Raw genomic sequence first — 15,736 nt, forward strand, 5'->3', positions numbered from 1 at the left:
AATTGGGTTCTGCCAAGCTTCACTATAAACAGGTTACACAAGCTAAGGTCGGTAGAAAATATATCAAATATATAAAGTTACCACTGAGCCTAATGCCTAGTGTACATTTTCTCAAATGTCTAAGCAGCCTGCCTCCTGAGCTTATATAAAACATACCAACTATGTTCTTAAGTGCATAACATCTACTAAAAGAGACAATCCAAACATTCTAATCTGGAAGAGGATTCCTTTAGAAATTCATTTCAGATAATGGGTTTGTGATGATGGCTGTGTTCGGATGCAGTCCTAAACTCTGGTTTGTTTCACTCGACTATGGTATGTTTTACATCTGCCCCAACCAACTAACTATGGCTTGATCTGAAACCAGGGGAGCCAACTTGAATAAAATATGGGGGGAGGGCAGGTAAGTCCCACCCTGCATAATCAAGCACAAGATGTGGTGCATGCACACCACTTGAATGGCAATGTCCATTAATGGGGTGGGGCTGGCCCCCAAATGTTTTATTGGGGGGCTGAAGGGACCTCAGTCCCTAGGAGTTGGATCCTATGTCTGAAACTATGATTTGAAGTTGGCTTGTGAACCTTGACTTGGATTAACTGGTGGGCAAGGCCAGAGGCAAAAGCAGATGGAGCAGTGGGTGTAAATATTACCTTTGTACAGTAGGCTAGTTTCTACACACACTCGTACACCCCTCTGTCCTCAATCCAAACAGGCAAGGGACATTTTCAGAGTTCATTGACACATTCCAACCAGGAAAAAACACCCCAAATAAAAGCAAGGACTGCGAGAAGTATAACCCAGGGAGAGAGGGTGTGGTGCAGGAAAGTTCAGAGTGCCAAGCAGTGTCGTAGCGTGGGGGGTGCAGGGAGGGCCGGCCGCACCGGGTGCAACATCTGGGGGTTAGGGTTAGGGGGCACAAATCCATGGGTTAGGGGGCGCAAATTACTTGCCTTGCCCCAGGTGCTGACAACCCACGCTACGCCACTGTTGCCAAGTGGGCTGCATTGGACCTGAGGTTCGCCACTGCTACACTAGTTTCGCAGGAAAACATTGGTAAAAATATCAAACCTTGCATCAGATACCCCAGATTTGCTTTCTTCCTTCATGGAGCAATACCAAGAGTGGTTGGCTGAGTTCTTACAAGTGAAGGGATGGGCAGACAATTCTTGGTGAGAACTAGTTAAAAGAGAGGAATGACTTTACCCTCCCTGGAACAGTAGCAGTGACAGTAGCAAGTGCTCTTTACACAAAATGGAATGTTGTTTCCTCCAGCAAAAGTGATGGTGAGTTTTCAAGGGGCAGGAACAGTGTTTGAAGTTTCCCAATCCTGTCTATCTCTTCTAAATTTCTCCACAAAGAAAGAGGATAATTACTTGATGGTTACACCACAGAAAAACTACTCTGATTATGTTGGTTTCAGCGGTCATTGTGTAGCTCTTAACTGAGCTTCAAATACGGCTAGAAAAACAAACACCTGTCCCACCAGTAAGTTGGAAAACATTTAATCATAAATTGTTTTCATCAAATCAAAATAGGAGTTTTTGTTTTGAGAGAATGTTCTTTTAAAAAGTTAACTAAGCTTTAGGAAGCTGTTTCAGTAGAAGCAATGCATTTAAATGTTCTAACTGTATTCTTCCCAGGCCGCCAGACTCAAAACCAAAGGAACGGAATCAGTATACCTGGGGAGAAGCGTTCTGAAAATGGGGTATGTGGCCAATTGCAAAAACAAGATATTTTATGGTTTTTATTTTATTTTATTTTATTTTATTTTATTTTATTTTATTTTATTTTATTTTATTTTATTTTATTTGCATCTCCAAAATATTTATTTATACATTTTCAAATACTGCTATGTATTTCTGGCCGTAAATCTTTTATAACAATACTAGGGGGGGGCGGACTTTGTATTAGGAAATTGTACGAAGAACTTTGATCAGGACTGTTTGGCATCTGCTTATATTGAATTCCCTGTAGCCTTCAGTTTATAATACCTTGGAAATACTACATGTTTCTGCTGTATACCCAGAATGAAAATACATGTAGCTGTCTCACACATTTACTCAGGAAGGCCTGCTGGATCAGATCAAAAGCCATTCTAGTCTAGTTTAAGTAGTTTTGGCGGGGTGTGTCCCCCATAGATTCTTTTAATCTTTGTGAGACATTTGAAATTTAAGAATATTAGAGGTGGTGGTCTTACTTTAAAATGTGGGCAGTTCCCCCCTCCCTTTTCTTGTGTCCCCTCCCCGCAAGACTTGTTTGCTCCATCACATTCAAGGCACACATGCTTGGAAGTAAGTACCACTGAACAAAGTGGTAAGAGTTGTGTTATTAATCTTTAGTGGATTCTAGTGAAATATGGAAAGTAGCCCATTTGTATGGTTGGGCTAAATTGCTAAATTGCACTGAAAAATAGGCAGACTAACATTGAATTATTTGAACAATGCCAGTCTAATACGCCTGTGCTCATTTTCTGGCAGGAAGGCAAAAGTGGATTTATAGGCTTAAGTAATTAATCATCTTAAAATTTTGTAATTCATTAGGATTATTTATTGTTTTTGGAATGCTGAATATTTTGCTAGCACAAGAATAAATATAAAAAAGCCAGCCTGTGTAAATGCCCCCCCATAAAACCTATTCATGCATATAATCAATCTATAAAATAATTTACTGATCCATGTAAGAATGTGTTAGTATATACATACCTGCTTTTATTCAACATGGATTTAAGACTAGATTATGAAGCTTCTCCATTCCAGTGGTTGTAAAGTTCTTAAAGATTGCCTCAGTCTGGGTTTCCAACCTTTTTAGGCCTGTAGGCACATTTGCATAGTTGAGTGAGTTCTGTGGCCGCCCCCGCTCCTAGATCACGCACACCCTGGAGCAAAAGAAAGAAAGTGTATGCACACAATTTCTCTTTTCTAATGGATCTAGGTAGAAGCCAGGTCCAGAGGAAATAATCTGAGCCTTTAAAAGCACATCGAGCTGAAATAGAAAGTGGAAAAAAGTCATTCTTCCAACTTTCTCCTTCAGCTGTATGCACATTTCAAGGAAGAAGAAGGTAACCACCACCACAACCTCCTGATTTAGGGAAGGGTGCCCAAACTTTTTTCAAAGAGGGCCAGATTTGCTGAAGTGAACAGGCATGAGAGCCAACCAGAGTTGTTGAGTTTCAATTTTACCTCAAAGTAACGGGCCAGATTAAATTGACGAGCGGGCCAGATTAGGCCCCCGAAACAGACTGTAGACATGCCTACAGTTTGATTGTAGTTATTGTAGTTATTTGAATTGCTAGCCTGAAATTGCATTCTGGTTACCACGCTTTGAACAGCTGAAATTTCTGGACCATTTTCAAAGGGAAGCTCATATAGTATGCATTATAGTTATCTGCTATATATATAACACAAGAATGATTGAGGCCACCATATCCTAAAGTGTCAGAAGGTCAAGGCTCAGTGATATAACAGGAGTATTTTCAATATTCATATGCCAGGTTTGTAAGTGATGATTGGGATGGCTTTGTATACATTTTTTGGTGGTTTTTTATCATGGTTTTGCTTTACTGTTCCGTCTTATTTTAACTAAACTGCTTTCATCACTTTAGAAAGGCAGCCTATTAATTTCCACACCACTGTTTATTTAAAAATAAATTCCAAGGTGGCTTGCAAAAATAAGAATAAGCCCATAAATATTTTTAATTAAATGGGATTTCCCACCTTGAAAGGAGTTTGCATTGTGTTTAGCTCATAGCTGCATGGATAAGTACCGTATTTTTCGCCCTATAGGACGCACTTTCCCCCCTCCAAAAATGAAGGGGAAATGTGTGTGCGTCCTATGGGGCGAATGCAGGCTTTCGCTGAAGCCTGGAGAGGGAGAGGGGTTGGTGCGCACTGACCCCTCTCGCTCTCCAGGCTTCAGGAAGCTCTCAGGAAGCCTTGGGAGCCCGTGTCGGGCTCCCTAGGCTTGCGGATAGCAGACTGCATCTCGAAGCCTGGGGTGCGCTGCACAGCACGCCCCGGACTTCGGTTCCCCGCCATGGTCTGAAGGCTGGCGGCAGAGAGAAGCACGCTTCTCCCCGACGCCAGCCCCGCAAGCTCGGGGGGCAGCGGGGAGGCGCAGTGCCGCCATCCCGCTGTTCCCCAACCTGGTTTGGGCTTCAGGCAGATATCCGCAAGCAGTGGGAGCCCGGCGGGAAGTCGCGACGGTCTCCCAAGGCTTGCGGAGAGCTGCCTGTTCTGTGGGCTGGGGTTGGGGGAAGCTCGGGCCCCGCGCCTGGGGGGAAATAATTTTTTCCCCCTTTATTTCCCCCCTCCAAAACTAGGTGCGTCCTATGGGCTGGTGCGTCCTATAGGGTGAAAAGTACGGTACTCCTTTAGGTGGTAACACTAATACAGAAAAGTGATGCATCAGAAGAACAGGAATTTGACAGTCTTTCCTAATAATCTTCCTTTATTTAATAAACAGAGGCAGTGGCCTACTGAAAGAGACAGAGAAGAAACACAGTAGCTTTTCGTCATTGCTGTTTGCAATGAATAACATTTCTGAATAACATTCTTTACTTACGGCAATTAAATACAAATACTGACAGCATACAGGTTTAGGAGAGAATATATAATAATTGCCTGAAGAATTTGCACCCCGATAACTATACTGATATGATCACAGAAACAAACCTCTATCTATACCCACTTCTCACTATAGGTAACAGAAAACAGTAGAAAATAAGGTGAATTGGGAAGTATAATTGTGAACAGAGAGAAAGCGAAGGATGAGATTGAAGTGGTGGATGGTGACTGAAAGACTGATTCATTAAATGCAAAGCATTCTAAGAAGGGCCCTCTTAATTCTTTTAATGAATCACTGGCCTTGTAGCCTTTCTGTAGGAAGAAATAGTTACGCTGATGTTGTTTTGATTTGTATCTACAGAGAACAATGACAAGATTAATTGTATCATCATTATTAGGATACGAATTCCTTCTGTAAAAATATAATTAGGTTCATGTACTAATAAAATCAAAAGGCTACATTTTCTGAGAGTGTTTGTGTCTTGATCATCCATTTTCTTTCATTGCTACAGCACAGGCTGATTAATCTTTATTTTGTTTCATTGTTTACTGAACCATTAGCATAAATTGTGGAATATGTGCAGTGCTGGAGGCCTTTCACAGAGCAATGACGCTCAGGTCAATTAACCATTAGTAAAAACATGCATAATCCTTTGAGTATTACATCTACATTGAACAGTGCAGTATAACATTTGCACAAAAAGTATCTTCCAAGAATTGAATTATGCATGCAATGTTAACAGTAAAGTGAAAAATGCTTTAAATATTATAGGTCGTTGCCTTCTACTGGGGACTGATTTTATAAGATCATTTTGATGGGAGCATGATGCAAGTTGAGTGAATATGATTTGAGGTTCCTATTTTTCCCCATCCCCTAGCACATGCTCATGCAATTGCCTTACTTTGCTCCTGGATTCTAATTTATTGCACTACTGCAAAGCTTTGGAACTGGTATGGAAAAGTGTGGCCATATAATGAAAACAGAATCTGACTCGCACTTGCAAATGTCTAGCGGTGTGGGAGAGAGAGAACTTGGACTGTATTTGTGCAAGTCACATCTCACCTAAGTATGGATAAATCAACCTATTTCTGGTCTATGTCACTTTTGTGACATACTTTCTGTCCTGTTTACTCATTAATCTGCAAATTTTAAAAATCTCCATGTAAGACACATTTTAGCAAGTATTTTTGGAAGTGTTTTCTCTCAGAATAGCATTCTTTTCTTGAAATATAGATTTTAATTCATTTTTATGATTATGTTTTTGCCAAAAGTTGCACCATAATACTTGTAGCATCATGGAATCCAATGGATAGCTGTTTTCCAATGTGTTAGTCCATGTGGTGCAGACCCCACCAGCTAAAAATGGTCCAGTTTGCCTAGTAGTGTCAAAGTTCTCTCCAGCTCTTAGGCCAGATTTCTTAGCTTAAAAAAAGAAAAGAAAAAAGGCAAAAGATGGGAGAACCCATGGCTTTTCCATATCATACTGGACTTCGGTTCCCAGCTGCCGCAGCAGCATGACCAGCAGTTGGAGACGGTGGGAGTTGGAGCCCAAACAACATCTGGAGGACCACAAGTCCTATCCTTGTTTATATGCTCAGAAGAGCTCAAGGTTTCTAACAAGAGAGATAAAACCAGAAATTGACTTTTAAAAGCATGTCATAAACCAGCACTGAAACAGCAGCAAGAAAGTAATAGACAGTAACCAAGGTGGCTACAACCAATTCAATAAAATAACTATTTACAAAACAATATCCTTCCTTAAAAAAGGTTATTCTTCAGGGGTTTTTTGTCCATTTTCTGCAATCATCAGAATCAAGTGAAAAAGCTTTTCCTGGACTGTTGTTGCTGAAGGCTGTGGGGGGAGGGGCTTCAGGCAGAGGGAGGCATAAATGCTCCTCTGCAAAAAGAAAAAGAAAATACCTTGATGTAGGAAAACAGTGCATTAGGGAAATGGATAAGCCCTTCTCCTTCACATTCTTATTTTCTGTGTGCAAGGATTCCCCCTTCCCAACCCGATGAACAATGTAACCATGTCACCCCTCATCCTAAAGCCATGAGGTCCAAGCAAAACATTTCCACTTGATTCTGCTGTTTGCATAAACTAGCTCTCAAGAGAGATTCTGGGGATTGAACCTTTTGCCCCGTACATAACAAAGCATGTTATGTACTGCCCATCCCTGTTCGGATGACATAAGCCTGCAAACAATATGCCTGTAACCCATCATTCAGATGGAAATGGTATAAACAGATGAAGTGTTTGTTTAAAAGCAGTGTGGAGGCATGGGGGAAGCGGTTTCTATTTTTAACATGTTGAAATGAAAGTATAGCTTCGGCTTCAGCGTTTGACACTCTGGGGTCTTTGCAGACTACAAAACCTGATGTTTTCCTTTTCGTGTTGCTAGTATTGCTAGTATTGAAGCCAGGTTCTGTATCGTGATACCATGTCACTGCTGCATAGTGGAACGGGGGATAACAGCATTCCTTTTCACTTATTAGCAGGAATTCACAGTGTTCAAACAAGATAAAACAAAACAATCATCCCTCTGCTTCCACTGTTGAAGCTATGAGTGTTGGTCTTCTGTAGCCAAAAGAGTGCCAATCCATGCACAAAAGGAAGGTATCTTCAGGCTTTAGGGAACAGAATGGAGTAGAATCATAGAATCATAGAGTTGGAAGAGACCACAAGGGCCATCGAGTCCAACCCCCTGCCAAGCAGGAAACACCATCAGAGCACTCCTGACATATGGTTGTCAAGCCTCTGCTTAAAGACCTCCAAAGAAGGAGACTCCACCACACTCCTGGCATCCTGAACAGGAGTACTCCACACTGTACCTTTTTTGTTGTATATCCCACTTGCATAAATGTAAAATAAATAAATAAGCAATTGCTGTGTAGATATGTGTAGATCAGTAATTGCCATCCAAGTCAGTAGCAAACCTAGCAGATAGCAAAGTCTGCTACTGAACTCAACAAGGTTTGCATCTGTTGAAGCATGCATAGGACTGGGGTGTTGAACAGATGCCCTATATCTCCCTTGTTCCCAAGGGTTTCCCAGTCCTCAGTAGTGGATTTCAGGCCCTGTATACCCGAAGGAGAGTCTCCACCCCCATCATTCAGCCCAGACACTGATGTCCAGCTCTGAGGGCCTTCTGGAAGTGCCCTCATTGTGAGGAGTGAAGTTGCAGGGAACTAGTAGGAGAACTTTCTTGGTAGTGGCTCCCACCCTATGGAACACCCTCTCGTCAGATGTCAAAAAGAGAAATAATTATATAACCTTCCATAGGCATCTGAAGGCAGCCCTGTATCAGAAAGGATTATGTCAGATGTTCCATTGTGTTTTTGTATATTCTGTTGGAAGCCACCCAGAGTGGCTGGTACAACTAAGTCAGATGGGTGAGGTACAAGTTGTTGTTGTTGTTGTTGTTGTTGTTGTTGTTGTTGTTGTTGTTGTTGTAGTTGTTGTTGTTGTTGTTGTTGTTACTACTACAACAACAATTTATTATTTCAGAGGGCTACAGAGAGGGAGGGCGAGGTGGGAAAGCCCCATTTTATAAACACAACTCTTTTCGGGGAAGTTAATATCAAAGCCGTTGGTTGTAAATGATGCAAGAATAGAAAACGCTTATCCAAATGATAATCACTTATAATTTTTATGTCCTTGAGATTAATTGGTAGTTAGTATGTGTAGTTGTTTAAGCAGATAAATTACTGAGATTTTTCCTGGCAATTTTAGTTTCATTTCTCTTTTGAAAACCTGTTAGACCTTTTATTGCTTTGCTATGTTGCTGGAGGGGAAGACAGTCTCTTGAAAAAAATAAAATATACATCCATTCTTGTGGTCCAGAACTACCGGTAAATGAGCTTTAACTACTAATCTAGCCATCTTTCAGTACTATTCCAGTTGCATATTTTTTTGCTAACAACACCGCCCCCCCCCCGCATACATATACACCCTCCGCTTACAAGTACAGCTACAAAATATCTATGTGGAGCTCCATTTTGCTAGTTTGTAATCATTATTATCCTGCTTGTTTTATTTTGTTTGCTTTTTTTAGAGGACTAAAAGCATTCAACTATGAGTCATTCTGGGTACTATAAAATCTACCAAAGCCTTTAAATTTGTTTTTCTCTTGTCCTTTGAAAGCATGAGCAATTGAATTTTATTATTTTGATTCAGGGTTGGGATGGGTGGGAAATTAATTTATTGAAACTGACTGGTGCTTTTGGCTCATTGCATCCCCTTGACTTTAATATTTTTGCTTGTGTGCTATGTTGTTAGCTGGTTCATGTGTTGTTCCATTTCCAGTCTGAAAAAAGTAGCACAGAGCATGTTATATTTATCTTGTACATCCTGCTTTGCCCAATAAGAGAGCAGGTGTCAGTGCACGCCAGTCAACATGGTACCCTGTTATCCTGAACAGCAAAAACTGGTGTAGCATGTGCAGGGGAGGCAGTCATGGCCTCCTACTTTGTTTTGACAAGCAGATTCACACAGTTAGTTAATATGACCAAAGAAAGACAGAGTTAAACCATTCTCTTCCAGACCAAATGAAAAGTGTTTGTATTTCGAATTTAAATCCAGAGTCAGCTGCAAAAGGAGAACCTATTCAACATTCTTCAATGAATATGAAAAGTGCAATGCATCAAGCTGATTCGACCTGACAGCTGGCTTGATCTTGTCATGATTAAGTCTTTCACTGCTGGCAAAATCCACTAGCCTTTTCTGTTTGCTGATTGCTGATGACTGCAGAGAGACAGCTTTTCCTATTGATAAAGGATTGTGGGGGCAGGGCAGGGGCAGGGCAGGTTCTGTGCATGACAGAAAAAGCTACCCAACTTACCTGATAATGATTAATTTTTCACAAATTGAGAATGAGGGTTTACCTCCTGTAAGATTTTGAGGGCTATGTGCCAAGTTAGCTTGTAGACAGCAGTTATTGTGTTTGGGAAATCCGGGGTAGGTATGGGTGGGGAGATGGAGTTGAAGCATGTTGAAAAAATGCAAGAGTTCACAGCTGATGGGCAATGCAGCAAAATAAAAGTTTGCTCTTTTGAAATTACATGGGGAAGTTGCCAGCAGGTAATTACTCTTCCTATTTTTTTCCTTTTTAAAGAAACTATTTCTTTTTCATGCTTGACACACTCTGATGTTTCCCACTGAATTTTAATGGTATAGAAACAAATTGTTTTAATAACCACAGTTAACTCTGAAAATGTTTGTTGAATTACAGGAGCTGGGGCATATTAGTTCCATGCAAGATGCAAATTGTAAAGTTTTGTGTCATTATTTGCTGAATTTCAGCTAAACTGTTGAAAAAGAGGATAGAGGAAAGGATTCAAGAGGGACATAGCAATGTTATGGTGCCTCATGGTAGCATATTCAGTCGTAAGGCTGTTTTCATGTCTTTGTTTTCCGAAATACCTTTATGGTTTTGATGTTTTGCATCCTCTCCATAAATATTTCCTTAACACAACTGTGTCAGGAAAACAAATTATAAAGTAGTAACTATGTTATTTAAGAATCATGTAATGAGTCTTAACATTAGTGGTCTAGAGCATATCAAAATAAGATGGCATTTTCTCTCACTTAATATCCAGAAAAATCCAGTTTCAGACGTTTCTATTTATAGAAATTGTGCCTGTTTGTATCGCTTGATGAGGCATTTCTATTACTCATATACTGCTTTTGAGTAAAGAATTATGGTAAACAAGTCAGAACATTTTGCCCTGCGTTTTTCAAGTTAGATAAATGGAGAATGAAAAACCACATCTTTATTTACCAGTTTTAATTCTCAGTACCTTTGTAAGTATCACTTTACACAGTGCTATAAACATCCCACCACACTTTCTCTCTATAGCTGCTTTAGAATTAATTTGTAGAAACTGCTTTTAGCTGTTGGAACTGATTACTTAGTGATACTTATTTGCTTGTGCAGTAGACAGTTGTCAGAGAGAATTGTAGGGTATTTGTGTGTTGTGTTGTGTTGTATATGTTCCAGTGCCCCAGTAGCTATAGTTCCCCCCTAAAGAAGAGGAAAGACACTGCATTTACAGTTTGTAAATTTATTTATTTATATATTTTATGAAAGCTTCTTGATTGTAGAAAAAACCTCAAAGCATTTTACAAAAAAAAATAAAAGAATCACTAAAAGAATTACAACCATAATTGAAAGCATATGAAAAGTTAAAACCAAAAAAGAAGAGACTAAAACATATTAAAGCACATCCAAACTTTCTAAGCATCTGGGTAAGCTTGTCTAAATAAGAATGTCTTCAGCAGGCACTGAAAAGAATACAGTGAAGGCACCTGCCTGATATCAACAGGCAGGGAGTTCAAAAGTGTCAGTGCTGCCACACTGAACAATCAAGTTCTTACAGATGTGGTTGAATTAGAAGTTGTAAATGATAGGATATCTGAAAGCTGGCATCTGAAGTCTTCTCAGTAGTCCTAAGCCTTGTTTCAGGAAGCTTTTGGGTTTTTGGTATGCTTGTTGGAAGCTGCCCAGAGTGACTGGGGCAACTCAGCTAGATGGGTGGGGTATGAGAAAGGGGAAAAAAAATATTAATGTAGACTGAGCTAAATGTGTCAGCGTTTGGTGGTGGGTGATGCTAATAGCGTAGCAGCTCTATTAATTTCTGGGACTTACTTTATATGGGAAAATGTATATTTTACAGATAAAATCTGATAGACACAGAAATAGGATGATGATTTTCTGAAGAGTAAAGAGTCCCACTTTACTAGTACAGGTTAAATGATTGCATACTTTTTATAATATCATACTAATGTTTAAAAAGTTTCCAATCTAGATATAAAGGGTTAACCTGTGTCAATAGTTCACTGGGTATATTATTATTATTTTTAATTCCAAAAACTGTGCTTGATTTATCTGAATTTGATCAGCCTGTTTCTTTCTATGAAGTTAAGCAAGGGGCACTGGTGTTATCATCGGTTTTCCAAACGGATTGTGCTGCTGGCATTTTCTGACCTAATTAAAAAGACAGAGCTGTGGATGAAACCATCAAGTGAACAATAACGCCATGTACATTGTGAGCAGATAGTGTTCTAGTTCCAGCAGAACTAGATATTCCTTCCATCTGATTCAAACATTGATAGCACAGTCTGCTTGCTATAGGAACTGGCAGCTAGGTGATTACAAAATATGAAATTCTAGTTTTGACCTTGAAAAGGAATTCTTGCCCTGGTAGGGATCACCTTCTATCACTCTAAAGAGCAAGGCTTAGTTTATGCTAGGGTACAGTCTGTTTTGAGTGTTGGTATGTAGCCCCAGGAGCCGACTGATAAGTCATAGCAGAGCACAGTCAAAGTAAACATTGCACAAAACACAGGGACTATGCAAATAGCTTCCATACTTTGGAGAGGAATACACTCCCATTTCCCCAAGCTTGAGGCCCAGCAAATGTCTTGCCTTTTTAGTGGCTTAGATTTCATGAAGCCTTGATTCATTAGAGGAGGGGAAAGTGTTTCTCATTTCTGTAGAGGGGTTGGGGGCCTCCGTACAGTCCTTGGACTTCACCCTGACCTAAGCCCCTCCGTAGCTCTGATCTGTGCCCTCCTAAAGTGCTTTTGCTTGGCTGGCATGTGTCTTTGAACTGTGATAATGCCTTTTGCTTGCCTGGATGAATAATGGATTGATGTGCATGTAGAAACCTCTGACGTTTGTGTGGCTGGAATGTAACCTACTATAAAAGGAACACCTACTGCTCTGCCCACTTTTGGTTCTGGCCTTGCCCCCCCACCGTCATGCAACTGCTGAAAGATTGCACATCAGGCAGTGTAGTCATTGGACTAAAAAAAAGAGGCTCTTACCACCTATTAAACACTCTGGAACTTGGGAGCTGCCTTAATACTGAGTCAGATGATTTGGTCCACTTAACTTGGTATTGCCTGCGCTGACAACAGTGGCTCTCCAATGTTTCAGAAAGAAGCTTTTTCCATCCCTGCCTTGAGATGCCAAGGATTGAACCTGGTTCCTTTTGCATGCAAAGGTCTGCATCTCTAGCTCCTCTGAGCAGCATCAACCTTCAGGAACATTTTTTTGAGGTGTTTCAGAGATAGCATTTTGGATCCAAGCCAGACATTATTTTCTGCTGCTAGTAGAGCAGAAGCATAAAGAATTGAAAATGTTGGTGTAGGATGAAGCATCTCCACCATGAATCTTTGAGGGTAGTCATGTTTTCTGTGTCTTTGAGGGTAGATTTATCTTTTCAGAAGTATGGGCTGGCATTTTGGTGCGTATGGCATTGTGTGGACATGCATAGATTCCCCATTAAACCGTCATCTGAAAGTATACTTAAACTGCTTCCTTTTCCTTAGCGTAAGTTCACAAGGAAAATGTTTGGCAAATCCTTCCTCTTAAAGACTGTGTGAGTAGCCATTATTTTCTTCCCTGTTCCTGAATTGATAAATAAGGAAGGATGATTCACATTGTCTCAGGTACTGACTGTTCTCCTACAGTTCTGGAGAACTGTGACACATTGTTTGTGCAAGGACATGCATCTAGTGTGTTGGCCAGGTGAATTCCCCCACATGGTATGCACTGTAGAAGGGTATTATTTCAGTATTTGTAGCTGTACTTTATCAGGAGGGGTGCTGTAACTTGGCTTGCTGATATGAAATTATTCCTCTCGGAATGGTCACGTCCTGTCATACTGTACATCAACACCAACAAAGCTGCAGGGGAAAATGCAACCTGAAAGCTCTGAATGAGGGACTAAGAGTTAGCTCAGATTCACACTTTTTGTGGTACAGGTGTTTGCTGCATGTTCAGCAGTGTCTGGGAAGGCAAATGTTACAAAGTATGAAGTTGGATTATGTATTTACAAACCACATGGGTGCATGCCAGGGAATGCCTTTGTTGAACCCACTTCATTGTTATGTTGCTTCCTGCTCTAAACACCGACACCTGTTTGGCAAACATCTTTGTAAATCAGCCCTTAATGGTTGTTTTAGAAAATGAAGGTAATAAGATGAGTCAACACTCAGAAGCTTAGCAGACCCTTCCTCAACCTTGGGCCCCCAGATGTTGGTCCCCAGATGTCAGTCCCCCTCTTCCCCAGCCAGTATGGCCAGTGGTCAGAAATGGTAGATATTGTAGTGCAACAGCTCTGAGGAAAGCTGGGCTAAGCTGGGGCTAAGATACTAGGCTTAGTGACTGCATTATTATTTTAATAATATATTCAGTGGCTGTATTCTGAGCAGCCTTAGGAATTTTGTCTATGTGCAACAGTGGGGCAGGCATAAACACCAAATACTATTTTTACAAAAGGTTTTTGTTCATTGCTACCAAACTAGTGCCATTTTAGGTGCTCTGTTGCAGAGCGAGATTCCTCAGATTTCAACGAAGAAGAAATGTGTATAAGTCATCAGAATGTTAAGCCCGGAGTGAATTTATGGAATCTGTGGGAGTATATATCTTTTGCCGAAGGTCTTGTGTTTATTTTAGGTATATGTTTAAAAGCAGGAGGTGCATTTTTCCATTGGTGGGAGCAAGAAGGTTTTATGTCTTACATATGATAGGCTCAGGTTTGTTGTGAAAGGTGAGTGATGTCATTTTGAGATCTACTAATAGCTAGCGTGAGCACAGCAGGAAGTTAGTTACCAGAGAGAGCTCTGAAAGGCTAACTTCTAGAAATGTTTGGCTCTCTTCTCACGGGACTTGATCTAACAAGAGAACTTCATATGGATTAGCAGGATTGCAAACTTTCCTGAAGTTCATCTGCAATTTTGTTTGAACTTTAGCTGTGAATTATAATGAGTGAGATTAAAAGCAGGAACTTCAGTGATTAAGTAGAGCTTTCAAGAAAGAGCTGCTTGCTGGAGGGTTCTTCTATAACAGAGTTCTCCGATGTTCAGAGGCTTAGCTGCCCTTCTTTGGAGGCCTAAAATATTGGTTCTAAAAGTACAGTTCTGAAGAGGAATCTGGAATCTGGCTTGTTTTCCCTCAACCATCTTTTGCCATGTGGATGGAAAGGAAGCAGCTGAGAGTAAAACTACAGGTTTAAATCTTTGTTTGTTTTTCCTTTCCCCTTCTCTTCCCCAGTGCTAAATAGTCACTGTGAAAGGCACAGATGGTAAAGATTTGTGTCCAAAGTAAACACAGTAATGTTACAGAAAGTATGTTTGTAACTAATAGCCACTGTCCTGGTTTGTTATTTTGTTATCTTTTGTCAAGGGTGTGAAATTGCATTCTTTGGAGATAGTTTCATTGTCTGTAGCCACTTTCTATTGCGGACTATTTTACAGGATAAAGTTAATTCCATAGACATATACTGTGAAGTTACGTTTAGTCAAATGCCAATGAGTTTTAACGTGCTATCATTTTATATATAATGCAGGTTACATAATATTAATATGACATTGATTAACATGATATAACTTTTATTATATAACTTATTATGAAGAACAGGAGAGCAGTACTATAAGAATTTAAGATAATAACTTGATTGATTGAGTTCATTCTGAAAAATATACTTTGAAATGAGTCTAGCACTTAGATTATTCTTTTAAAAAATAGGATTGTGTTCATTTTGAAAGCCAACATTCTTAGCTTTCAGTGTACAAAACCTGATGCTCTTCTGTGTCTCATTTTTGTAAAATCCCATCAGTGCTTCCTAATGTGACAGTAACTGATGATCCTTACCAAAACCATAGTTTGTAGTCAGATGACATCAGGGCTCCACCAAGGCAAACAATGGAGCTCTGAGTGCGTCCGAGACCTGTGGGTAGTGAAGCAGACCCTGCAGTGGAATGTGAATGTCAAATTTTGATAGCCTTCACAACCTGGTAGGAACAGATTGTTCTTTTGGCATCTCTCATAAGAATATCTTGATTTTTGTTGTTGGAATTTGTAAATGCTCCATGGGTTGCTTTTAGGGGAAAAAACCCCAGCAATGCACATTTCAAGTTCTGCTTATAACATAAATTTATATGTTACATGTAGTATTGAGGATCAACTGTGTGAGCTCTGTGTAAAATGATAACTGTAGGAATAATTGAAGGTAGAAAGCCTTCATTATACACAACTTAAAAATTGAATCAGACTGCAAGTGAGGTTTTCCTCACAAATTTTTCTCATTCTTACTGTTCTTGTGCTTCATCTTTTTGTGGGGGAAGAAATGTTTACTTCAGTTTTTAACCTTTATTTTGTTGCA

General features: G+C 40.0%; 1 protein-coding gene across 23 annotated transcripts in view; it reads left to right on the top strand.

The window, feature by feature from the left end:
- The window catches only part of PPP1R13B (protein phosphatase 1 regulatory subunit 13B), a 65,032-nt gene that overhangs the window by 26,241 nt on the left and 23,055 nt on the right, over window positions 1–15,736 (top strand). For 19 of the 23 annotated variants that reach the window (XM_083517184.1, XM_083517170.1, XM_083517189.1 and 16 more), the window contains exon 4: window positions 1,642–1,706. In XM_083517184.1, coding sequence (XP_083373310.1) covers window positions 1,642–1,706 — 65 coding nt within the window. Of the gene's footprint in view, window positions 1–1,641; window positions 1,707–14,122; window positions 14,582–15,736 lie in introns of those variants that run through there. The other 4 variants (XM_083517181.1, XM_083517183.1, XM_083517182.1 and 1 more) reach the window with 3 other exon arrangements.

This window comes from Podarcis liolepis (genome assembly GCF_965112155.1).
Source record: "Podarcis liolepis genome assembly, chromosome: 1".
NCBI lineage: Eukaryota > Metazoa > Chordata > Lepidosauria > Squamata > Lacertidae > Podarcis > Podarcis liolepis.